This window comes from Elgaria multicarinata, chromosome 4, assembly GCF_023053635.1.
Source record: "Elgaria multicarinata webbii isolate HBS135686 ecotype San Diego chromosome 4, rElgMul1.1.pri, whole genome shotgun sequence".
Classification (NCBI taxonomy): domain Eukaryota; kingdom Metazoa; phylum Chordata; class Lepidosauria; order Squamata; family Anguidae; genus Elgaria; species Elgaria multicarinata.
Window position 1 is genome coordinate 14,504,478 of NC_086174.1, and position 26,664 is coordinate 14,531,141.

A 26,664-nucleotide genomic window follows, 5' to 3' on the forward strand; every position below is an offset into this window, starting at 1 on the left:
CTGAATTGCAAATGAGGGATGGATGAGCAGGAGGTGGGAAACAGCATCATCAAACTGGCCATCTACCGGCATGGCCTCTAGATGGCCCAGAGTCGATGGGGCTACAGGGTGCAAGCTTGGGTTGTACAAAGGCTTGTTTTGAATTGGACATAATTCCTCTGGATTTTGATCCAAGAGACTTCTACAGTGCATAACATCTTCGAATCCATAAGGATTGTTAACTAGTGCAAATCCTGTGTCGTAACAGGGGCTGGTAGTCTGAGAATATTCTTTTTTAAAAGTTCATTTACCATTTCTTGAAGTTTGAGGTTGAAAACGCACGATGTACGATTCCTCTCTCCCTTCTCCTTCTGGTGTCCTTTCAGTTCTTTCGCCTCATCCTCTCTTCTGCCTCCTCTAACAATCACTAACTGGATTTTCTTCAGACCCTTTCCCAACATTTTGGGTCTGTCCTTTCGTTAGCCAAGCACTCTCAAGAGCTCACAGGAATAGGCATTATCACATGTGCATATCCTGTTGTCTGAATGTGGCTGCATTCAGACAACATGATAGTCAAAGATGGGGTATAATCAACTAACAGTTGTATATCTAGGAGGTACTCCCCACACAACATGATAATAATCGTGTGGATTAGGGTCAGCCTTGAGCTGACTATTAGTCCACGCTGAGTTGACTCACTCATTGCCCGCCCTCTCTCCCTCCTCAGTCCTCCCATTAGTATCCCATCAGCCATTGCAACCTTGGAGAATTTAGCCTTCAGAGGCTTTAATAAAAGCCACGTTTTAACTTGGTGCTGAAATGAAGCCAGCATTTGGTGCCAGTCGGGCCTCCAAGGGGAAGGCATTCCACAACCGGGGTGCCACCGCAGAGAAAATTAAATTCTAATTCTTGTCTTACTGGATACTGCAGATGAATAGTTACTCTTGACAAGCCATAAAAAACCCTTCAAACTTTTCCTTGAAGTGTTTTGGTATTTGCATGCATTTATTGTTTTAGCTTTGGACACCAAAATAGCTTAATTACAGGGGCAAGTCAGGCCTGTTCCCATTAATCTTCTTGAGTACACTTCATGTTCCCTGAATCTTTATTTTTGATATACTGGCTTTGTGTGTGTGAGCATTTAATATTGCAACTTTGGAGAGCCACTATCTGTTCAAGTAAGCCCGGAGTCCTGAACGTGACACTCGCAAGCATCTCCAATGGCACCCAGGGGCACACAAAAATATTTTTTAATTCCCCCCCTCATTTTTAATATGCATACATGGATTTGTATGAAATAAATACAATCTTCTAGCAATTATACATGGGCTGCAACAAAATTGGACAAATTTCCAGATAAGTATCCCTTTGAAGGTTACATCTATATTCCACCCTTTCAAATATTGTAAACATTGTAAGGTCCACAATCCATTGCATCATAGGGGAGTCTTTATCCTTCCAACGTTGTAATATCAATCTTTTAGCTCTCAAAAGGGTGCAGAGAATCCATGTACACTAACCATTTGTTAATTTCAATGAAGTGGGTAAATAATTTAAAAGAGTGTGTACATCAGTGACTAAGAACATAAGAGCCATGCTGGATCAGGCCAAGGGTCCATCTAGTCCAGCACTCTGTTCACACAGTGTCCAACTAGCTGTTGACCAGGAACCCACAAGCAGGACACAAGTGCAACAGCACCTTCTTGCCCATGGCGTATCTAGGCTTACTGTTAAAGGCTGTTCCAGCACAAAAACTTGCTCTGTAATAACCTTCCCCTGCAAAAGAAGCAACTACTGAAAATTGCCAAAACATATGTCTAAAAGAAGAATTAGCTGAATTGCATTGCCAGCAAGTAGCCAAATTAGACAATCCCTTATTAAAGTGTCATTGTGGTGTCCGATAGACACAAAGCTAATGCTTTTGCTGATAAGGCACAGCCTAAGTTCCATGGATGCAAAAGGTTAGATGCCAAAGTGGCGATCCATTGAATAGGCATTTTGTGGTGGTATCCCAAATTCCCAGTTGTGCCCACGGGTCCAGAAAGGTGGGGGACCCCGAAGTAAGCCATACTGAGCTATATGGATATTTCTTACATCTTCCATAAGCTTTCGATTGCACAAGCTTACAGCTCATCTTTGCTGAAAGCCAGAAAGTTTCCTATGGCTGTCCCATCTGTGCAGGAGGACAATAATAAGAAAACAATTCAACATGTTCCAAATCACAATGTTGCAATGATGAGGAAACCTGTTACACTTTGCAAATGATACATAATTTGGTGAATCGCTTTACCTATAAACCTTAGCAACAAGGCCTGTAAATCGGTATTTACTTTAGTATCTTAACACTGTTTGTTTTGTATTTCTTAAAAATCCCACTACTTTTATTCATGCAATAATAGTCAACAAAGAAGCTAAAATGGCTATATAACTACAAAATTACAGTGCATATATGCACATAATTTACACAAACGCATATGCAATCTATCATTCTCAAGGCATAGGTTTTTATTTACAATATTAACGACAATAAAAATATTAAAAGTAGTCTTTCTAGCAATGAGTGTTAGGAAGTTGCTTTGTGATTTAATATCTCGGGTAACGTACCATTATTGTGGTTTTGATAAAATGTGCATTTTTAAAAGTTCATTAAAAAGTCAATGATTAATCAACTGAATATTTTAAACTGTCTGACAGCCATAGTCAATGCCATTAAATTGTTCTCATGCTAGACAGTAGATTTTCACAAAAGTCAAACTGATATGAAAATACATCCCATTCCTTAGAAAGGCGTCCAAAGTGATTATTGGCTGGCTGTGCATAAACAAATAAAATATTCCAAACAGGCATTATGGTGCATATTTCCTTCTCACTTCTAAAAGATAATAGGATGGTAGTGAATTAAGAACAATTTGTCTTTGCCAACTTCAGCAACACTTTATTTTTCTGCAGAATTAATTTTGGAGTAGCCATTTATGAGACAGAGAAGCCTGGGCTTCAAATATCATGTAACTCTGAACTTTGCACTCTGCTACTTAACATGAACTCCTGTAACTATCTTCATAGTATTTTCCTTTTTATTTTTGTATTTATTTACCATACCATATATCTTTATTGCGATCCATGAGAAAACAAGAATCAAACATGAAACATCAGACAGTTAGAGCTATTGTCAACTTCCATCTAATACACAGAGAAAATTTATATATTGCTTTCCATCTTGAAAATCCCAAAGTGGTTCACAACATATTGCAAAACAACGCATCATTAAAAGCATAAAAGCATTTAGATAAATTAAGGAAAACAACGTTTAGATAAAGTTGGGGAAAGCGAGGACATTTCTCAGTTAAAATTTACTTGGCTGGAGAAATCAGACATTAAAGAAATTAAGGCAAGATAGTTGCTCATATCACTTTCTGCTTCTTGTGCAAATGCATCATGACTTCTTTGCAACGTACGCTTCTGTTTCATTCTGCCGGATCTTTGCTTTGTTGAGTAAGCACGCAGAGGCAACCTAGCATTCCTTCATCCTCAGATGCTTGACTTGCCAACCTGAACAGCATTGTAATCTGATCCCATTGTGTAGCTTAATACTTTCGGATATCAAAGACCAAATAAAGATTAGATCCATTTTCTGCTGTTAAATTTATAAAATAGCACGGTGCAACTGAAGCATATATTAGAACGCATCTCCCCTGTATGTGTTCTTTGGCAGTTCAAGGTCAGAACATTTAGTGAGTGTTATATGATGTAACTTTAGACATGCCTACTAAAGTTGAGAAATGTTCGTTTATTCAAAATATTTATAAGATGTTCTTTTTAAAATATCCAGAGTGGCTTACAAGGATAATTAATAATAAAACAGCCAACAAGAAGCAGTAAAACATAAACTAGAATGGATAAAATTATGTTACAATCTTAAAACTTACATAGATCAATAATTTCAGTGTAAGCAGCAATTAAAAAAACCCAGCCACTTAAAAGACTTATAAGGATCAACTCGTCCTTGGAATGATGAAACCATTTTCTCTGCTCTTTGGAGGGCATTCCATAGGTGAGGTGCCAAAATTGAAAAGGCCATCTTTATTGTTGTCATATAGATGGCCTTTCCTGGTGTAGGTATCCAGAGAAGGGTTTCCTAAATTTTACACGGGAGAATACAGTCCTTCAAGTGCTACGGTCCCATTCCATATAGAGCATTAAAAGTCAAAAACAGCACCTTAATTTGAGCCCAGAAATGCTATAAATAATATTATAATGCTATAATAATATTATGGCATTATAGCTATATTATAGGCAGAGTACCATACTCTAGAAAACAAGCTAGCTGCAATATTCTGAAAGAATTGAGGTTTCTGAGCAGTCTTGTAGGGGTACCTCGATATACAGTGCATTGTAGTAATCCAACCTGGGTGTTAAGAGTGTGTGTAAGTGAAGCTGTAGTGCTCAAAGTAAAAGCAGTGTCAAACAAGAATTGTTTTTTCTACATGCCTAGTAAAGAAGGTTCATTGGTGGTGATCATAGGCCTTAGCTAGACCTAAAGATTATCACAGGCAAATGGAGGGGTTGTCCCTGCCTGCTCCTGGGATCCCCTGTGTGGCATTTGGATGCACAGGGATGATCCTGGGACAATCCCGGGATATAGGCCTGGTCTAGCCATGGCCTAAGAGTGGATTTGGACATGAAACTTTCATGATGAAATCCATGGTTTTTGTATATATGTGGTGGCTTCCATACAGATGAATATGCAAGTAATTGTTTCTTGTCACTTTCAACATATGGATGGTATGCCACTAAAAAGCATTTTATACCTGCTCTGGCTTGCTCATAATCCTAGCAGCTTTCCTGCCAAGTTCATATCTTGCCTCATTAAATTAGGCTGTCAGATCTCTTGCATAACACTTTGTCTTCTTGAATCAAGTCAGAAGGATATCTAGTAATTATCCTACCAATTTTACACTTTTGAAATACCTGCTTGCAAGATGTGAAGTAGAGGGTGTAGCAGTCTGCTCAAAGCTTCAGTAGTACTCAGTCTTAGTACTGCATTACTAACCAGCACAGAAGTAAAGAGAAGTTAGTCTGGATTGAGTATAAGAATGTGGGAAGAAGAGAAAGACACATTCATTGAGATACTAAATCAGTACATTGAATTCTTCCCACTTCGCCATTTCATGATTTTATGTTGATTTGCTTAAAACAATTCTAAATGTATTTTAAAAATATCTCTTAGTAAGCTTTTCCAGAGAGATACAATTCCTTAACAGATATGTTCATATACTCAAGGGGTGGTGGAGGAGGTAGGGGTTCTTGACTTTTATCCCAGGAGAATGGTCCAAGCATCTTTTTGGGGCTCTGAACAAATGTTCCCGCTTCCTGCTCACATACCATGTTTCCATCCCTACCTATAATCCCATGAGTCTTGAAAGAAAATTTCTATTTTAATTATAAAATTACATTTTCTACATTTCTGAAAATACATAATGTTCTCACTAGAACTTTTCTATCATGTCCCACTATTTTTGTTTAACCTAACATGCAATCTGAAGAAACGTCCTACAAAGCTTGTTGACTATTTGTAACTTTTGGGTTGGCAACAGCGCTGGCTTCCACTGTCCCTGGAATCAGTGTTAATGAATATTATTGTGCCTTGTCCCTCCCTCCTACCTTTGTACAAGGAACACAGGGGTTGGTAGTGCTTGAGAAATCACATAAGGAAGAACATGTTTCTTTGTGTGTCAAACTACATCTTCGCTTAGCTGCATAGGCACACTCTGTTTTAGAGGAGAGCCTGGGCCATAACTCAGTGTTCAGAATGTTGCTTCTTCCACTCGAACACTGCTTGTTATATAGAGATACAGGGAAATAAGGTTCCATAAATATTCTGAAGCATGATGTACAATTTAGCCCCATTCCTCCCCACATGATAATGAGATTGCATTAAGTCTCAGGGACCTGGTAAAATGTAACTTCACCCCACCAATCATGCTTGGGCCCTGCCCAGGAGATTTACAATATGAATCATAATATTTTACCTAGAATGCAGTATGGAGTTTTAAGTGCCCTGTGAATGACCTAGGATAGTAAAAAAAGAAAGAAAGAAAAAAAGGCTTTGTTAGATGACACACCCTGGAATATTTCTTCTCCTTTTTGGCTGGTGGATCCCGGGTCAACATTCCTGGATGTTTCTCTCATATAAATAGTACCGCTTATACCTGTGTCTGAGATGGGGAACACTTTTCTTGGTAGAAATCTTGTCATAAAATAGAGAATGATTGCATGCAAATTCTCATTTTCTTTGTTTTAAAAATCTGGGTGTGAAATGGCTGATAAATATTGTATACTGAATAATCTTTCTTCCCCTCCCTCCCTTTAAAGAAAATCCTCTCTTTCCCGTATTTATTTCTGCTGAGGTCATACTGTATTTGTTTTTCAGATGAGACCCTTTTTGCTCTTCCTGTTGCATCTGAACCTCTGATGCACTCTCCTGCAGGCAAGTTTTTTCAGCTAGCCTTTTGCATTAGAGTATGCCCCATGTCCTTCGCGTTGTTCCCATCCTACTAATAGTTCTAGATGTATTTACTAAAAGTTGGCATGGATCCAAGAATACAAAGTCTTCTGACTTAGAACATATTGTTTTAAAAAAATCAACTCAAAATTCAGACTTGGGCAGTGTCCGTTTCAAACTTAAACCACAGCTGTCTGTGAATTCTTGGACCCTTCTCTCTAGGAAATCTTGTAGCTACTATTAACAGCTTAACTGTTTACAGTGTAGTGGCTTTAATTCATTATAATCAATGCATTATTAGTGTTGACGCATTCTACTATAATGGCAATAACTTTGTCTTTCCTCCCAGGAGGTATGTTATAATGTACCAGTACGGATGCAATACTGCCTACCTCTTAACCATAGTTAAGAGACTGGGCTGCAGATTTGCATGCTTCTTCCTTCTTCAACAGCCATGCATTCCCCTTTAACCAGGGTTTACTGTTATATGTGCACTGGCTCTAACTATGGTTAAGCTAAACAGGCTTTCTATTGTATCTAGGATTTGACGTTGGTTTGCAAACATTGGTTAAGAGGGAGCCTACTTAATATTAAATATAACTAGAGCTGGAGCATGCATATGGTAAAGGCCAGGGAAGGAGAGGAAGTATGCTTACCCCTGGCCTTCTCCCAGACTCTTAACCATGGTGAAGATATCATTAACAAGATGTCTTCACTGAACCACTTTTTTTTTTTTAAGCAACAGGAGGTCGGAAAATGACAACCACTACTCAGGTTTGTTCTGTAAAACTTGTGCTCTTGCCACTGTTCTGAGATCTTCTGTAACCTTATTGGATTATGCAACGTTTGCTGCTTCATTAATATTTACCCTCTTTTGCTAACTTAATATTGCACGGTCTTCCATACTAATCTTTCTAACAGTAAAAGTTGAACTAGCTACTGTTTTGGAACCTGTCATTAAAACTTGCCTTAACTTTAGGACTACTTGCACTCTCGCTAACTTTCCTTTCTGTCCACGGCCACAGACAAAGGTTTGGACTTGCAAGAACAGCTGGGTCGCGCATGCTCAGCCAGCCAAGAAGATTTCGCTGCTGTCCCGCTTGATGCTACTGCTTCTCTTCCCTCCTTCTCTCCTCTCTCAGCCAATCCTTTTAAAGAGTATGCAGCCCTCGATGCAATCTCAGGAGGACTATCTGCAAAAGGCAGTTACGGTCAAATTGAAAGTGAAGCATTTAAAGCAACCACCAAAAATGCACAAAATCCATTCCTCGCAGAGATTGCTGGTGAGGTTCCAGAACTAAAGCACTCAGATGTGGTGCCCCCATTCGCTGGAGCAGAGCCTTTCTTTTTATCTCAGACCAAGGAGCCAACGGGCACTAAAGGAAGTTCTGATATAGAGAAGTTCTCCACATACCAGCAGGACTCATCCCCAGAGTCGCCTGTTGAATTATTCGCAAAGCATGATAAAGATGCATCTCTTGATGGGAAGCATGATATTGACGATCACGTTGGAAAAGTGGCTTTCATAGACGACCATTCTGCAAAGGATGAATATGTGGATTTCAAGCCTTTTGAATCATCCTGGACTGGCAATGAAAGCAGCCATTTGAAAGATGTTCCAAGGAATGAGGTGGATGGCAAGTTAGAAAGTGGCATAGATAAATACGATGTGGAGAAGGATAAGACTCTGTATACACAGAAAGACTTTGAAAAAGAGAATGGAAGCAGCAATGAAGATATTTCTTTCCCCAGCACTCCAGATGCCCCAAAGGAATCTTCACAAGCTTATATTACTTGTGCCAAGTTTGAGTCGATTGCAGCAGTTGAAGGCAGCACAGCCAAGTCTCCCCTACCGGTAGAAGAACAGGCTTCTGAAAATAAAACGGATGAGAAGAAGATAGCAGAAATGAAGGCCCATTTTGGCACAGAGCCGAGCAGTACCCACACTGAGTTGGCAAGTGGCCAGGGCCAGGAAGCTGATTCCAATAAAGCAGAGGATCCGCTGAAGAAGCCTGCTGATGCAGTGGCTAATATGCCTGAAGGCCTTACTCCAGACCTAGTGCAAGAAGCGTACGAGAGTGAACTCCATGATGCCATTAGCCCCAAACTTGCCTACGAAACAAAGATTGACTTGGTTCAAACATCTGAGCCATCGCAAGAGCCTTTGCATGCTGCTGTACAGCTCTGTCCCTCCTTTGAAGCAGGGTCAGAAGCAGCTCCGTCCCCAGTTTTGCCAGATATTGTCATGGAAGCACCGCTGAATGCAAGCACTGTTGGGGTGGGTGGTCCTGCTGTTCAGCTTGAAACCTCCCCATTGGAAACTTTTACTACTGCTGGAGACTACGAGAACGACTATGAGAATGTAATGCAGAAGTCTGAGAAGCCTCCATCTTATCAGGAGGCAATGAATGTAGCAGCACCCCAGGCTCAAGGAAGCAAGGTGGAAGCTGTTGAAAAGGGACCTGACTGTAAGAATGATGCACCTCTAGAAGACTTGGAGAATTCATATATATCCATTGCATGTGACTTAGTTAAAGAAACAAACGCCTCTAATGAATCTGCTTCGATGGGCTTTGCCGATTACTCCAAGACAGAATGTGTTTCACAACCTGTGCCTGAACATACTGAGCTTCTTGAGAAAACATTGCTACCATCTGGAAAAAGCGACTCATTTAGCAGTCAGCCAGAACTTGATCTCGCTCAGAAAAAGAAAGAGGACGTGAAAGAGAAGCCACTTGAAACAGCCGCTAAGATTGTACCAAAGGGAGGTCAGGAGGAGAAACGTGAGGAGTTGCCACCTTCCCTTAGCAAGCCCTACTTGGAATCCTTCCAGCCTCAACTGGAACCTTCCAAAATTGCACCCACTTCTTGGTCTCTGGAAGCAGAGGCTGCAGAGCTGGCTAAGAAGGAGAAGACTCCCCAGCTGCCCATGGAAGATCTCGAAGCTTATGCATATGATTTCCCTGTTCCTAAGGAACCCAAAGTGGGAGACAAAATTGTGCTATCAGCAGAATCCTCTCCAGAGAGTGATGACTTCCCCACAATCCCTTATCAAGCTAAGTTGGTGACCGGAGCGACAGAAAAGGTTGCATTAAAGGAGAATGAAAGTAGAGAGCCTTGTGGTGTGGTCAAAACTGAAGTGAGGCAGTCTCCTTACCAAGAGGTAGCCCAGGACCTGTCTTTAAAGAATGTACATGTCAAAATTGAAGAACCAGATTTTGCCTTGGAAAAACCTTCTGAGAAACTGGACAGAGATGTACCTAAAGCAACAAAGGAGCCTTTGCCCCCAGCTGATGTTACTCCATTGCCTGCAGAGAAAAAGGTAGTCAGTATAGAAAAGGAAGCTGAGAGAGGAGTTGCTTCTGTTAAAGAAAAGGAGAAAAAACGCCCTATCTTTTCATCAAAGCTGAGTAAACCTTCAGGTAATCTGCTTTCACTTCCTTTGCATTTCACTAATCAGTGTATTTCTTCAGCATGCTGTGGCTTATGTGTCTCTAAAAATGTGTGTCTCATAATCTAGTTGTCCATCTCTAGTGGCTTCTGCTGAGAAAGCAGCTACTTAAATTCCTTTTTGCTTGCAATCCAAACCCTTTTCCCGATTTAAGCAACTACTTGAGATGAAATTTTCTCCTGAGCATGGGAGGATGTGATGCTGCTTGCTTCAAACCAGTTAACTGGGCCTTTGTATCGAAGATGTAGAAACCACCTAGGTATGCTCACTGAGGCCAATGCAGTGCTTGCTGTTGGAACATCTAAACTGTATACTGTGGCCACTATCCAATGCAGAGTTAAGCATGCTTAAGCCCATTGATGTCTTGCAATCATGGTGAATAGCTCACTGGCAGCATCTTCTTAGTATGTAAAAGGCAAGTTCCATGGTAGGAATTATTAGGAAAAAGATTTAAAATGGCGAGTATCATACAGTCCTTATATAAATCTATGTTATAGCTGTACTGGGAATACTGTACACTGTTCTGGTTACCCTTTTTTTTGAAACAGGGTGCCTCAAAGAGCAAATAAGGCCATAGCTAGACCTAAGGTTTATCCCTGGATCGTCCAGGGGTCAAACCTGTTCATCTAGGGCCACAGCTAGACCTAAGGTTTATCCTGGGATCATCCAGGGTTTGCCCCTGCCTGAGCACTGGATCCCCTGTGTGTCATCTAGATGAACAGGTTTGACTCCTGGACGATCCAGGGATAAACCTTCGGTCTAGCTACGGCCTAGGTGACACACAGGGGATCCAGTGCTCAGGCAGGGGCGAACTCTGGATGATCCCAGGATAAACCTTATGTCTAGCTGTGGCCTAAGATGATCAAAGGGGCTAAGCACCCTCCATGTGAGACAACACTGAAGTATTGATGACTAGGGCCAGATCTACACAAAGCAGAATATAACACTTTAAAAGTGGTTTGAAAAGCAGTATGTTAAAGGTATTATGGATTCCAGCAGTTGTCAATACCGTTATAAACTGTTATAAAACAGTAGTGTAGATCATGCCTAGGATAATGGTAGAGGATTAGAAGTGGTGTGGCAAGAGTGAACAGACATTTTCCCCCCTCTGTATCTATTAGATTTGAGTATTCAGAATGCATAACTACAAATGTAAAGTGTTTGACAAATTCATGGAGCATATGTTTCCCCCCCTGGCTACTATGGTATGCTAAAGGGATTCCTGCAGTTCAGAGGTAGTATACTTTTGAATGTAAGTTGCTGAAGAAGAAATAATGGGGAACAACTGTTGTTGCCTTCAGTACCGCTTGGGCCCTTCCCAGAAACATCTGGCTGGTCTCAGCTAAAATGCATTTCTGTGCTAGATGGATAATGTGGCCTTCTCCGGCAAGGGAGTTCTTAGTCTTAACTAACGCTATTGCATTGTGGTCTGTGTGCCAAGCGTATTTCTCAATGTGGTATTTAACAAAGCCTTCCTCAAACTGGTGCACTCCAGATATGTTGGACTACAACTCCCATAATCCCCTGCCAGCTAATAGTTGGTGCTACAGAAGCTTGCAAAAGCAACTACAATCAGAAAAGTTTCCAGAAACTGCGTTGAGAGGACTAAATGAACAATTTGGGAACTTTGAGTCTTGTTGTTCTGCATGGTCTTTAGCCTACAATAGAAATTGTCTAGCAGAATCTTGTCTGGGCGGAATCCCTCCCTTGCTGATCCTGTTGGGCAGGGTCTTTGACCTCCTCTTCTTGCTGCATTGAATTGTTTGTTACATTCCAGCTGAGTGTGACTTTCCATTGCAGAACGCTATGGCCCTTGTTGAAAGATTCCTGTGAATTATGCATAAGCCTCTGACTCAGCGGAAAACTACTTTTGGCACTGAACAGCGTCATTCCTTAGTCTTGAAGTGGGATACCTCTGAATCCCCCTTTGCAAGGTTATGCTTTGTTTTGTGCGAAGATGTTTCATGGGACCTACGAACAGCACAAACTTGTCTCTTGAGCAAAGGGAAAATAGAGAAAACGCTATGCTTTATTTCTGTTTCAGGCTGTTGTTTTAAACCTTTTATGTGCTGTCCTAAAGAGCTTTGTGATAAATTAGACAAAAAATCTTAGAATTTTCTTTCTAGAAGTATTTGCATTTTAACCTCTCTCCATGCTGCTCCTGCCTGCTTTTATTGCAGCAGTACCAATATTTATTGTGTCATGTACCAGGTGTGTTTAGATTTTTGACTTTGCCATAATTCTAAGTAGATTTATAACCAGTTAGATCAAAACTTTTTAAAAAAAATTTAACAGCATCAGCCAAGGGCGAGTGCAGAGAAACATAAATATTAAGTAAACCGGGAATTAGCCAAACAGATCATTCAAACTGCATACAGGCGCAGAACGTACAACAGCTGTATTAGGCAATCTAGGTCTCCATTTTTTGTGACTAATGCCTGGATATTTTATTGTAAAAAAGTGGTCCATAAATTGTTTTTAAAAACTAAATAATGCAAAAAAGAAATTAACACCCACACACCCACTCCACTAACATTTTGGTTACTTCTCACAGAAACAATGTAACATTTCTTGAGGAAGAAACTTACCAGTAGATGAAAAAGGGGGAGCTGTATTAGAACCCAGATCCAAACCAAACATTCTGCCTCTTCCAAATATGTGTAAAGTGCTTTCCTAACCTAGCTTTTAAAAATGGAAAACACTTCGTTCTCCACTTCTAGTAATTAACTTTAGTACAAACAATGGGATTAAAAAAACAACAGAAAGCTCTGGTATTGATGCTGCCAGGAACACAATAGCAGGGATGAAAATGGAGTTAAACAATGGTTTTATTTTGTTTTTTGGCTGCCTTGACTGTTGTTAAGGGTTCTTTCTTGTGGTCCTTTTTAAACTGCAGCCTAAGTTATGTTGATGCTTCTGAAAAACATGAAAATAACTTTCTCTTGGATTTTACAAGAGTGACATGTGGTGTCTTGGCACCACTTCTCTTTATAATACATGGACAATTTGGACATTGTAACCAAAGGACATGATGCGGAGAAATTGACGTTGTGCTAAATGAAACTTGAATGGGCCCTTTCAGAAGACACCTTAAACCATGGCTTTAACCATGGTGGTTAAGACAGAAAGCCAGGCTGTGTTCAGAAGACACCTTAAATCATGGCTTTAACCATAGTGAATAAGGCTTTTTGCTTTATTCATTATGGTTAAAGCTGTGGTTTAAGGTGTCTTCTGAACACAGCCTGACTTTCTGGCTTATCTACCATGGTTAAAGCAATGGTTTAAGGTGCCTTTTGAACATGGCCAATGTATTCTTGTTTCAATGCAGTTTTAAGTGCACTCAACTTTCCCTGGATTGCATCAACTAGTAGTAAGACAGCACTAATGAAGAAAAAAATTGTCTACTTAGGGCAGCAAAGAAATGTAAACCAATAACAATGAATTGCCAATAGTTGGGTATGATGGGAGTTAGAGTATAACATCATCTGGAGAGTCAAGAATTCCCCAACCATGATGTAGAGCAGATGTCTCCAATATGGTACCCTCCAGATGTGTTAGGCTAGGGTGACCATATGAAAAGCAGGACAGAGCTCCTGTATCTTTAATAGTTGCATAGAAAATGGAATTTCAGCAGGTGTCATTTGTATATATGGAGAACCTGGTGAAATTCCCTCTTCATCACAACAGGTAAAGTATACTAGGGTCACCCTAGTATACTAGCTATACTAGGGTGACTAGATTTAAAAAAGTGCAGAGCACCTGCAGCTTTAACTGTTGTGATGAAGAGGAAATTTCTCCAGGTTCCCCACATATACAAATGATACCTGCTGAAATTCCCTTTTCTGTGCAACTGTTAAAGATACAGGAGCCCTGTCCTCCTTTTCATATGGTCACCCTATGTTAGACTACACATCTGGAGGTAGCTGATAGACCTATCACGGGCTATCTTCTGTAAATATGTCTTAATTTCTCTCTCCCCCCACTCCAAGCTAACCATCCTAGAGGCCATCACCCTAGCTTCTGATAGTGCATTTTCATAAGTTAATTAATAACCCAGCTGATTAGTTGATTAAAACTTGCAGCAAATGCTTTATCCGGCCTTGGTATTTAGCCTTCCTACAGTGCATAATTGGCTTTCTGACCTTTTCAAAAAGAAAAAGAAAAGGGATTGCTTGTCTTCAGAGTAATTTCTAGTTGAAAGCGGCACTCAGCTGTATTTTTCCTCCCCACAACAAAAATGTCAGCCAGTCACATTCATTTCAATCCCGATGTATAATTTAGACCCTGCTTAATTAATATTTAAAGAAGTATCAAGTAGGTTCTTGGAAGAAAAGCATTAATAAATGCATTAGGAGCATTGCTTTCATAAAGGTGGCTCTTATTTGTCCCACGGGAACCCCAATTGTGTGTTCAAAATAAATTATGCTTATTTTTGCCTGAGTTCCATTACTTTCCATGCTTATTAGGAGTTACTGTAGGTATTTCAGTTTTGAAGAACTGTGTTTTTGCAGTGTAGACAAGCAGTACTAGCTGCAGGGGATCATTCTCCTAGTTGGAGAAGAATTGTATAAGTAAAAGGTGAATAGAGAACATGAGAGTATGAGGAGAGAGGCAGCTCTGTAAGGGTACAGAACCAGGGGTTACCAACCTTTCTGGGTTGGTAGGCACATTTGGAATCTTGAAAGAGTGCGATGGGTGTGCTTACAAAATGGTTGACATGTGGTGGGTTGACCAATCACAAGACACCCATTTCCTAGAAGACTAACTGGTGGGGCTAAAGTACTTACCCAAGAACAAGTACAAAGCAGAGGTGGGGGTCTGAATTCCAAAATACAATGTCACTCTTTTGAACCCACAGTTTTCTGTGCAAAGGCTCAGAGACAAGTAACTTGGCTAGAAGTTATACTCTGGACCTGTGTTAATGTATTGGATTTTTTAAATTGATTTTTTAATTTTTTAAAAATGTTTTTGATATTACCGTGGGTTTAATTTTACCTTAACTTTTGTAAATTTATATGTGTATGTTTTAATTGTATGTTTTAATTTTGGGGAAAATGTGGAATATTATTATAGAATGGCTACTTACTTGTGTGTCACCCCCCCCCCCCCAAAAATAGGACAGATAGAAAACACTGACTTGGATTAAATTTGCAGGATCTAATTTTATTTATTTATTTATTACATTTCTATACCGCCCCAAGCTACACATTTGTACATCTATATATTTATATGTATAGATACAAATTTATAAAATAATTGATCTCTCATAATAATGGGAAAGACTATGACCAGATAATCTCGGCAGCTGCTCAATCCTGCTATCCAGATGCTGAATATGAGTGACTTTTAAGGCCTCATTTTCTTGTCATAACATTTTTTTAAATCTTTAAATGTAACTTTGTACATGGCAAGAGGATGCCTACAAATAGAGGACTGTCGAGCTGGTGCTTTGCGTTGCAGCATGTCAGCCTCCTAGTTAATGTAACAAAATCTTTATAATAAAATTGGGAGGGGCCTGCTGGTCCCAGAGAGAGGTATCTGTAAGCACAGTGGTTCCCATGGGTACCATGTTGGAGGCCTCAGGGATAGAAGCTCGGCCTCTAAAACACTGAAGGCTTTTGTAGAGGCTGCTTACATACTTTAAATTATATTTCCACAACTGTGAGGAATTGCAGGACTTAGGAATCTGGGATTGGTATCTGATTCAGTGGCAGATATATCCTATGTGGAATTCCATGCATGTGGATCTGCAGAAAACAAAGAGCTATGTTTTTAATATTACTGAAAGCTGTGGCATTATGCCTCCAACTGTTGCAGCACTTTGCAAACTAGGCAGAAAGTTCTGGACTGCAAGCACTTGAGAAATTGGGTGGTTTGTAATGCATGCCAGGAGTTAAAAATGATCTCAGTTTTAGCTAATGTTGCTTGCCAGCATTACGTATTGAGATTTAAGAACTCCTTAAATATTCCTTAGTTGCTACAGGGCCTTAAGAATTAAAGACTAACTTAGTTTTTAATTAACTTAGGCCTTAGCTAGACCTAAGGTTTATCCCGGGATTGTCCCGGGGTCATCCCTGTTCATGTAAATGACACACAGGATATCCCAGGAGCAGGCAGGGACAACCCTGGGATGATCCCAGGATAAACTTTAGGTCTAGCTAAGGCCTTAGTGTCTAACATAGGCCTTTGCTAGACCTAACTGAAAATCCGGGGGAGAGGAGGGGAGACCTCACATTGTGAATAATGTGAGATCTCACCCTTGTTGACACGTAAGGCACAACAGCTTCCAGAAGAGAGGCATTACGCCCGCCATTTTTTAATTTCTTTAAAGGGCCGGCTGCACACAAGTGCTCGAGCGACTAAAGGTAGAGGTTTTTTAATTTTAAAAAATGATTTCCCCACTCCCCCCACCCTAGCCCCGATGGGCGCAGCGCTCCCGGCGAGTAATCAAGCGCAGAGCTGGGAAAAACCACGGAAACGGGCCACACGCTTGCGGTCTTGGGCTCAGCCCGAGACCGCGGGAAAAACCAGGCCCAAAGTGTAGGGCTGCATCCCGGGGCCAGGGAGGAATGGTCCCTCCCTGATCCCGGGATACCCTGTGCGCCATCTGGATGCACAGGGGCAATCCCGGGTATCAGCCCGAGATAACTACTGGTCTAGCTAAGGCCTTGGTGTCTAACGTAGTGTCTTCAGTGGTTTGCTTTACCCTAGTCAGTTTACAGCTTTGCAACATTGTTTGTGTATTATTTAAACCCTTTAAACAAAGCAAATTTAACTAGTTATAACACTTTTATCTGAGATGATTTGGACATTGCCTCCCAAGTAGAATTCTTTCTATATAACTACCTGTGAGGTATGCGTTTATTTATTTTTTAATACCTTACTATGTATGTCTATTGTACTAATTTTGTAACAAAATTCAGGCATCGGTGTAACAAAAGGACTTTTTATACTGTCATATTTAGGTGGAATAAAGGCTTGGTCACTGTTGCTTCCTCTATTTACCTAAAACAGCTTTCAGCAACCATTTGCCCTTCATTTGTCCATGCTTAAATTGAAAAGGCCCAATCTCCTTTTTCTTGTGGACATCTGTCCCACTTTAGATTATTTTGATAATTGTAGAATGTTCCTGAAACACAGCGGAGATTGGGAGGAAAGATTGTAGTGGTTAAATTTGGAAATAAGAGAACTGTGTTCATCTTTTGGCCTTTTGAAACAGGTATGGGATGGTGGGAAGCGGCAACAGAACTGTATTTTGTCTATTCCCACCCCTCCCTACCCCATGCTAGTGATGTCTGAGTCACCTATAGTCATTCTTCCACTGCAATTCACTAGGCAAATGTCCATGCTTACTCAAGTGCATACTCATCAAAAGGATGTGCTGCTCATATCCTGTTCTGCTGGTAACTCACTATTTCCCCCTCCATACTTTGACCTAATAAATCTGGAGTTTTTAACAAAGAAGAGGTAGTTTTGTCCTGTCCTTAGGTTGTCTGCAACGATTTTGCTACAATCAGTGTTGCCTGTACATTTTATTTTCTTCTGATAGTTCAAGATACTGTGTTGCTATCCTATCTAGCTTTTGCTATAAATAAGCAGCTCCGAGGAAATACCTATCGCTAGTAGGACTTTTGGTTGGTGGCCCTATAGCTATGGGAATTTCCTCCTACCAGAAATCTGCCTGTTGACTTCATACATTCCTATTTCGAGGATAGTGAAAGCTTTATTTTTATTCTTATATTTCTCCTTTCATGGAGCTGAAAAGTGAACTATGTTGGGCCAGTTTGCACATAATGGCAATTGTGGGTTAATTAATTAACTCACAAATTGCCATGCTTGAGCAGGATCGACCACGTGTGCTGCCTCCTGTATGACCACCAGTTCCGCATTTAATTCACATCTACAGTCGTAGGTTGTTGAGTGTGACATATAAACTTGGAGCACTGGGTTGTTTAGGGATTAAACCCAGCAGTTAACTCATGGTTTCGTATTGGGTTAACTGTGGGATTTTGCTCCAGGTTCACACATCACACTCACAACCCTTGATCGTAGGTTGTTAATTAAAAGCAAAAGTGGCTGATGTGCTGCAGTAGTGGCTCCAAGTTCAGTTGTGACTGTTTCTTTATCTTCAGATCAATTTTACAGATACATCCATAATGTCCTAGCTCACCAGCCCATACATATTGGTTATTTGGGCCTAAAATTGAAAATGGGCCAACTTCTGCTACAGCTTCTCTGCTTGGTATCCTAGAGCCTACTTTAGTTCTATAATACATTTCATAGAACGATGTGGCCTAGCTGCCTTTGCACCACTAAAATTGTAATCCTGCCAAGAGTTTGCTTTTATATGAAAAGTCAAACTCAACTAATGCAGGTCAGTCTCCTGGGATGATTACCAACATTTAATGTAGGTGATTGCTGCCACCTAGTGTATAGAAATTGAAAGGGTTTCTACCTAATTACATTTTACACATGCAAGGTACAAAGCTGTGGAGTATTCTCAGTTCTCTAGCCTTTCCCTATCCTTGGGAGTAATTTTTTTTAAAAAAATCTTGGAGCTAAGCTTCTTATTAAATCCCCATCATTATATTTGGACAACATGTAAACAACATAACCTTTACTATTAAAACAATGTACGGAGGGGTAGCCTGTTGCAGCAAAACCAACAAAGAATCTTGTGGCACCTTAAAAACAAAGAAGTGTATTATGGCATAAGCTTTTGTGGACATTGTTCACTGTCTTCAAGGTGCCAAAAGACTCTTTAATGTCTTTAACCTTAACGGATCATTGAGACTTTGCATGTTCAATGTTATGGCAGCTGTAGCTCAGATAACTGGTGTTTGTTCTGTCCTACATAATGTTCTTATTTAGAGCTACTTATTTATTTTATTTATTTATTTATTACACTTATATACTGCTCCCATAGCCAGGGCTCTCTGGGCGGTTTACAGAAATTCTAAAATTGAGGTAAAAGCAAGTATACAAAATTTAAAATTCTAAAACACAGAACATACACACATAAAGCAATTAAAAACCGATTAAAAACTAAACATGTGGGTAATTAGGATGTACCGCCATATGCCCGGGCAAAGAGGAAAGTCTTAACCTGGCCCCGGAAAGATAGCAGCGTTGGTGCCAGGCGAGCCTCATCAGGGAGATCATTCCACAGTCTGGGGGCCACCACCGAAAAGGCCCTATCCCTTGTTGCCACACTCCGAGCCACTCTCAGAGTAGGCACCTGGAGGAGGACCTTAGATGTTGAACATATATTCACGTCGGGAGAGGCGTTCCATCAGGTATTGTGGTCCCAAGCCATGTAAGGCTTTATAGGTCAAAACCAGCACCTTGAATTGGGCTCGGAAACATACAGGCAGCCAGTGCAAGCGGACCAGAGCAGGTGTTATATGGTCAGACCTTCTGGTTCCCAAAATCAATCTGGCCGCTGCATTTTGCACGAGCTGCAGCTTCCGAACCGTCTTCAAAGGCAGCCCCACGTAGAGCGCATTGCAGTAATCTAACTTGGAGGTTACCAGAGCATGGACAACTGAAGCCTCATAACAACAACGTAAGACTTACTAAAATAGAGCAGAGCAGCATAATTTGAAATGCTGTTTCTTGATAACATGTAGCTGAACCAAGGTATTGTTCCCAGACGTGAATCAACTTGTATTTAAGAGAATGTACAGATGTTCACTTCTGTAAATTCATCCATCATAGAACACTACCAATTTTGACACCTGAGAAATGCTACCAAGGAAAGGATAACCTACACAAAGACTTTTGAGTATTGCCTGTAATATAAAATCTGTACATGTGCTTATCATTCTGTCCTTTCTATCCTGGATTTTGTTAGTGGCTGAACAACTGTATGGATGGTTCATTTCCTAATCATAAAGCTGCATTTTTCAAACTTCAACATATACAGTGGATATTTGGACCCCAGACTTGATGTTCTCTTGTTTTAGCAAATAGGAACCACTGCAGTTGCTCTAGGGACAACATTTCTGTAGCAGTGCATGGATTGTTTCAATGCATACACTTTCTACCTCTGTGTTAAACACTCAATCGCTGTTCAGACTTTCATTATTGCTGCCTGGGTTTGCTTTTCCTCTTTTCCTCTAAGCAGCTAATGAAGGAACATGTAACTAGAGATTGATAGTGTGTCTTTGTGTGTGTGTGTGTTTGCATGTGTATATGGTGTGTGTGAGGGTATAGCACAAGCAACTGAATACAAAGGTTATGGCCCTGTTCAGACGACACACTAAGTCACAGTAGTTAAGCATTTTAAGCTAAACATTATGGCTTAGTGTATCATGTGAACCATGCCTAACCATGGTGGCTACATAACCATGGTTTAATCACGCTTACTAATCATGTGCAGCAACAGGTTTAGTGGCCTAACCATGGCTTAGCCTGTTGTGTGAACAGGCCCTATATAACTGGCTTTGTTGCTGTAAATTTTATGGAAGGCTCTCTGTGTTTAATAATGTTGCAAGGTTTTGACTTCACAAGTCTTCACTGGGAATTGGAATTTATATGGAAAATGTTAAAGTAGGTCCTGTCAGGGGCTTACTCTTAGGCCAGTATCCAAACAGATATGCAATTTGTTTTTTCTTCAACAGCAGCTCCCATGCCACTTTGCAGAGGTTTTTTTTTAAAAACAACAACAACAACAACAACAACAGCTCAGCATGTGCTATGGCAGAAGGGTCTTCTGCTCAGAAAGAGAGAGTCGAAATTGACTCAGCTAGCACAAGCCCACTTTTGTGAACCAAAGCAACTTTTGGTATCCCAGCCAGAATGAAGAGACAGGCTGTAAATTCTGTTCATCCAACCTAGGCATCTAGTAGTAGCTACTTCTATTCTTTCCTCTGAAACCCAGGCTGGTTGAAGCATCTGCCGAATTAGTTTTGACTAATGAAAGATGCCACTTCACACCATCTTGCAAAGCTCCCTTTACGAAGACGTTGCAATGACAAATCATGCGTGTTGCTGACAGATTCTCAAAGACTCTCTTTAGCATCTGTGTAGTCAGCGTTATGCGATGCACGTGTGTCTTATCAACAAACAGACCGGGTGTTGATTTGTCACATGGCTCTGAAAATAAGTTTAAAATGTGGGCTGAGTTTGGTCATTCTTCTACTTTGACATGCCGACTACTTCACTATTGTCCAAGACTTGATTGATTGATTATGTAGGCAGGCATTTTAGCTTACTGCATTGTGCTGAAAGTTTGGAGCTTGGATGTGCAGTGAGGAAGCCACCTTACCTCAGTATACCCAAATTCAGCACACATTTCTTCAATCCAGATTTAAAAATCCCATTGTGTGACATGACTCCAATGTGATTAATTCAGTCACACGGGGAAAACAGTAAATGAAATGAATATTTTGGAAGTTTACACTCAGGCTTTCCCTGGATTGTAACTTATCTGGTTTTATATTGCCTTTTTAAAAAAAACTTTTAACATTTTAAATTTATTTGGATACTTATTTTTTATGGTTTTAATTGTACATTGTCCAGAGGATCTTGGCTAATGGGCAGTATAAAAATGTAATAAATAAATCTTTAGCAGGGCCTGCAGGTGTTTATACCATGCATACAGATTCTGGGATCTGCAACAGATGCTTCGGATTTCATCTTGTTTTACTTCTGCAGAAGTTGCATTTCTGCAGAAGAATTCTGAAAATGTGGTGAGCAGAGCCCTTTTAGGGTCCAGCAGCCAGGAATCTGAGCCAAGACCCCAAGAAACTAAAGAGGACTACTCGGTTCTGCACAGTTCCTTGGCTTTTCCCATAGTCAAACTTTACTTTCTGTATTTTTGTCTGTTTGTTACTTCTGTGCAGTTCATTTACCTCATCACAGCTCTTGTCCAAAAATTGTCCAAAACCCCCAAATATTGAAATTCGGGGTTGGGTTTCTAAGATATATATATCTGGAGTTCCCTAGAAGGCCCTGTGCTTGGCTGCTAATTATCTGCCTTTTGGTTGGTAGTCTCTTGCCTTTTGTGCAGTTTTTCTCTATTCTAAAAGGTTGAAATACATCCCCTAAAGCTTAGTTACTGACATGAAGGGATTTAAACTAAAATATGCTGCTATTTTCTTCTGGTTTTGATTCTCAGAGGTTCCCCATCCCTGCTATACAGAATACAATAACAGTCCGCCATCAGCTTGTCTTTGGTGCAGGAAAAGCCAGATGTTCTTAACCTTCAAAGTCCCACTGTGGAAATCTAAGCAAATGCTAATATATATTAAAATGAAAATCTAGTTACTGAAGCCTGAGGCATCCGTTCCATGTTTTACAGTTCCCCCTTTTGATGTCAGCTGACCTGAAATGGGGTGGGGGGTGCCATTAGTGATACATATATATCTGTAGATGAATGCAGTTGGCTGACCTTTTTAATAAAAAACTACAGGCATGATCCTATGTAAATTTAGACAGGGTAAATTTGCATTGTTGGCTGGGGGATGTTGGGTATTATAGGACTTTTTCTGTCTAAATTTGCTTAGGGTTGTGCCCTAAGAGTCCCAAATTAAGGAAGTGTAAAAATTCCATAGCTGTCTTGTTTCTTCGGTTCCTGGCTACTAGTAAATGTATGAATATTGCCTAATTCTGCATAAGCACTACACAAATATTGAAGTTTGTACTGGGTGCAGAATTTATCATCCTGACAAACTCTAGATTGAGGATAGGGTTGAAAGTGTATTGAACTCTATTTTTATTGACACACATAAGTGCTGAGTCTTGTCATACGTCACACTTCCAGGCTTTTCTCTGCAACTAGGCAGACTAGACACTGGTAGTCCATTTCTAAATCATTGCACTGTCCTTGGGCACCTGTCTGCAATGCAGGTGCAATGTCATGCACTGGAGCTTTGGTAGAGTTGTGCTGTCATAGTTATGGATGTACCCCAATCTTTGTGCCCTTAGTTCAAATAAACTCTGGCATCTGCCTGGCCTAATATAATGTAATATAAGTGCACACACAAATAAATCTAAAAACCTTCATAGAGCTGTGTAGTATCATTGGAACTATTCCTTGCAAACGCAGATTCAAGCTTGGCACGCCACTGCAAATCTCCCTAAAGTGGTTGAGTGACAGCAGGCCAAATTGTGGTTGCCAGAAACAGAGCTGTGCCCTGTGTGTGTGTTTTAAAAAGATTATTGGCCAGATACATAGCAACCAAATTCAGCTGAAGTGGCTTTTAGCATCACGTGTTCAATACTTTTTTTTTTTTAAAGAAAAATATTGGAGATATATCCTTCCAATTTGGGTTGGTTCTTGATGTCTATAAGAGCTCTGGACCCTAGTACAAATAAGTTGGTGTTTTTGCATGAGCCTCCATAACATTCTAGCAGCCCAAGGCATTTGACTGCACACAGTATGAAAAAGCTGACCCTGTGTGTGTGCGTGCGTGCGTGCGTGTTCTATATTGCCTCGTCAGTCTCTCCCCCTCCCTCTGTCGGTTTTGGTACCAGAAACAAGCAAACGTTGCCATGGAAAGCAGATTGAATGGAGGAATTGGTAGCCTAGTTACAGATAGCACTGCGTCAGTCTGTTCCACACCCAGAAGACAGTCAGGTGACTTAAGTCCTGCAGCAGTTGTGCAGCAGGCGAGAGACTGCAGACCTCTGCTGGGGGAAGCCTGATGTTTCATCTCCCTGGCGTTTTATTTCTCCATCTGCAGCCTTTCCATTGGTATGCATAATTGATAATCCCAGCTGGAGGGGCAGATCTATTGTGAAGAGAGATGGACAGTCAGCCGAGCAATTGGAAGGATAAGGGTATTTGCAGTTTTTACTGTTGTTCTTTTAAGCTTTTAAGGATGCTGCCGGTTGTCCTCCGCACTAAAGAGGCTTATGGCGTGCATGTTGTAGAGCAATACAATTCTTATAAAGGGTATGAGAGCTAATGGGGAAAGTATAGAGGGGTGTGTGGGAAATCCTTTAGAAGGTCAATGCTGAAGAATATCTGAATATGGGGGAGCAGAGTGGAGAGGCATAGCTTGCCTGTCGCTGCAAATGTTTTAGGGGATTAAGCCCTGCCATCTGACGGCACAGAACAGCTTGCCTTTGGTATGCCCTGGCTGTACAAATGTCAGGGCCAGCCTCAATTTAGCTGATGTGCTGGCCCTGAAAGAGGGTAGTGTGCGTTCTCTGTGTGTGTGTGTGTTTTAGTGGTTAATGTAATGTCATTTTGTCAAAGTAATGGACGTTAGCCTCTGAATCCAGAGTGCCTTTTATAAAGCAAAGGTAAAGTCCACACATGCAGTTTACTCTGCCTTGTTTCCACAGCCTCTCTCTTTCCTTGCTCTGCCGAGTTATTTTTAGATGGTCATCTTAATGTTTGTTATCTAGGGTCTCCTTGATTTACAAAATGGTCTGTCCATCTTTAACAGTAATCGGCGCTGCCCATTTACAGCAGGCGGGGACAAATAAGCAGCTCCAATTAAATCACTGACCTTTGTCCCTCGAGTCCATGTTCTTGTAAATCTCTGTTGTGAAAGTGTAAGAAGAATTTTAAGTCTGTGCTGCACATTTAAGCTTTGGGTTGCGTTGGCAGAACAAAACAGGCTTTATTTTCAGGTTTTAAACTGTCCATACAAAAGCGATACTTTCTGAAATGAGCTGGGCGGGTGATGCCGTGGACCCAGCCGGAGGTGATAGTCCAAAGTTCACAACCATTCGTTTCAAAACGTGTGAAGCTTACATAGGTATATTGTTTGGGAAATTGCTTCAGTCATGCTTTTCCCTCCAGCTCTTGATGTTTCCAGTTTACAAAAGGTTGACATAAATGTATACTGAATCAAACGATTGGTCCAATTAGCTCGCTCTGACTAGCAGTGGCTATTTCCCACAAATGTGCCAAGCTTGTAATAACCATCAGAATGCTTGTGTGTTCCTTTTCATAAACTATCCATTCTGAGTAAGTGAAGGCTACCTTGGATGGTGAATTAAATTGCACCCAACTAATGTGGTTACAGTTTTAGTTTGCACTGGGGTGGGGGGGGGAATGAAGTAGTATTTCAAGGCTTCTTCAGATGGGGGATTTCTTTGGCATACAGATCTGGTGCATATGACACCCACATGCCAAGTGGGGATTGTGTTGATCCTCCGTAGTCCAAATGGCAGAAACGGGATTAGTAGGGTCAGCGAGGTGGCGTAGTGCAGTTAAAGGGTTGCTATGGGATTGTTGCACAAAATCCCTTGTACCTCTGTGTGTGTGTGTGTGTGTGTGTGTGTGTGTAAAACCAGTCTGAAACACCTTACCTCTTCCTCCACTTTACAAATGGATTTTGCTGCCATTTTGTGTAAAGACCCAAAGAGGCCTTCGATTCCATTGGTGGTTGGAACAAGGAAGGCTACAAAGTCCTTGGTAATTTCTTTGCCAAAGAGCTTGCTTCAAGAACATGCCTTCCTCAGCTGTCCTAGGAAAAGAAGGGGCAAAGTCCACAAATGGATTAGCGCAGGCCCTAATGCAAATACAGAAACAAAGGTTGGGATCTTTTTCCACACACTTTCTCACAAGAAACCCTTGTAGAGATTAATGAGATTTACTCACTCGCTGAATGTACAAGAAAGCAATCTGAATTGGTCCTTTAACAGTTTAGGATTTCCAGTCTCTCTTCTCCCCCTCCCCAAACCCCCTAAAAAAGAAAAAGAGATAGTTGTAGGGAACTCTAAAAGGAGTCTGCCTAAGCTGCAGTTCCTTGTCTTGAAGTGGGTAGATCTAAAATCTATTGAGATCTAGGTGTTGAAACTGAAAATGCTACAGAGCGAGGGGGAATATTTCTGGGTTGTATGAGTGCTCTCTGTGGTACCAGTGAATCTTGAGGGAGACTTGACTCTGAATGGGTGTTGCTCAGGCTCTCCCATGCGGGCCAGAGATGCCACATTTCCAAGCTAATGTGTATTTTTATGAGCAGCTGGCACTTTGCCCAATTCTCCAGCTGTGTTTTGTTTGGCTTATGTTTAGGTTTTGATGATAGGCAGGGGACACCTGCAGGATTTGGTCCAGAGGGCTGTTCAAAGAGGGGCTTCCTATTCTTGCATAGCAGAAAACATTCTGTGCATGTATGGGCGTGTGTGTGTGTGTGTGCGCGCGCGCGCATGTGTGCGCACACAGAGGATTTCCCCCTCCTAAGAGAATGGGAAGATTCAGATTCGACATGCTCATAGGCTATAGGCCAAACTAGACATGATGGCCATTGCATGAATGCAGTTTAAAAACGCACAACTGCACGCTGTGTGTGGGAAGAAGAGTTTAATCTTCTCCCCCACCATTGTCCTGATGAAAATTGCTCCTCCCCCAAGCTGCTATTTGCATTGAGAGGGGAAACCCTAGCCTTCCCCAACCTGGTTGCCTCCAGATACTTTGGACTACAACTCCCAGCATTCTTGACCATTGGCCTTGCTGGCTGGTATTAGAAGAGTTGAAGTCCAAAACATCTGAGGGGCACCAGGTTGAGAAAGCCTGCTGTGTCTCTGCCAAGCCCCCTCTGGATGGGCCTGTAATTCACTGGTAGAATATATGTTTCGCATGCATAAGGTTCGAAGTCCCCAGCATTTTCAATATGGTGTTGAACCTCATAGAATGACATGGGAGATGCCTTTCTCCCAATATAATAAGTAGCTTCATGTGTATGTACGTTGCACTGATAAAGGGGCAGCAAATGGATTCAAAGCTTTCTCTCCTTGATATAGGAAGACAGTTGATGAGTGTCATTTCTCT

At 41.0% G+C, this 26,664-nt stretch overlaps 1 protein-coding gene across 3 annotated transcripts in view; it reads left to right on the forward strand.

Moving 5' to 3' along the window:
* RTN4 (reticulon 4) overlaps positions 1–26,664 on the forward strand; it is a 65,838-nt gene that overhangs the window by 11,663 nt on the left and 27,511 nt on the right. The window contains exons 2-3 of one of the 3 annotated variants that reach the window (XM_063123811.1): positions 6,410–6,466; positions 7,507–9,903. The exons of 1 other annotated variant lie outside the window; for it this stretch is intronic. In XM_063123811.1, the coding sequence (XP_062979881.1) occupies positions 6,410–6,466; positions 7,507–9,903 (2,454 nt within the window). Of the gene's footprint in view, positions 1–6,409; positions 6,467–7,506; positions 9,904–23,445; positions 23,718–26,664 lie in introns of those variants that run through there. One more of the 3 variants, XM_063123813.1, reaches the window with a different exon arrangement.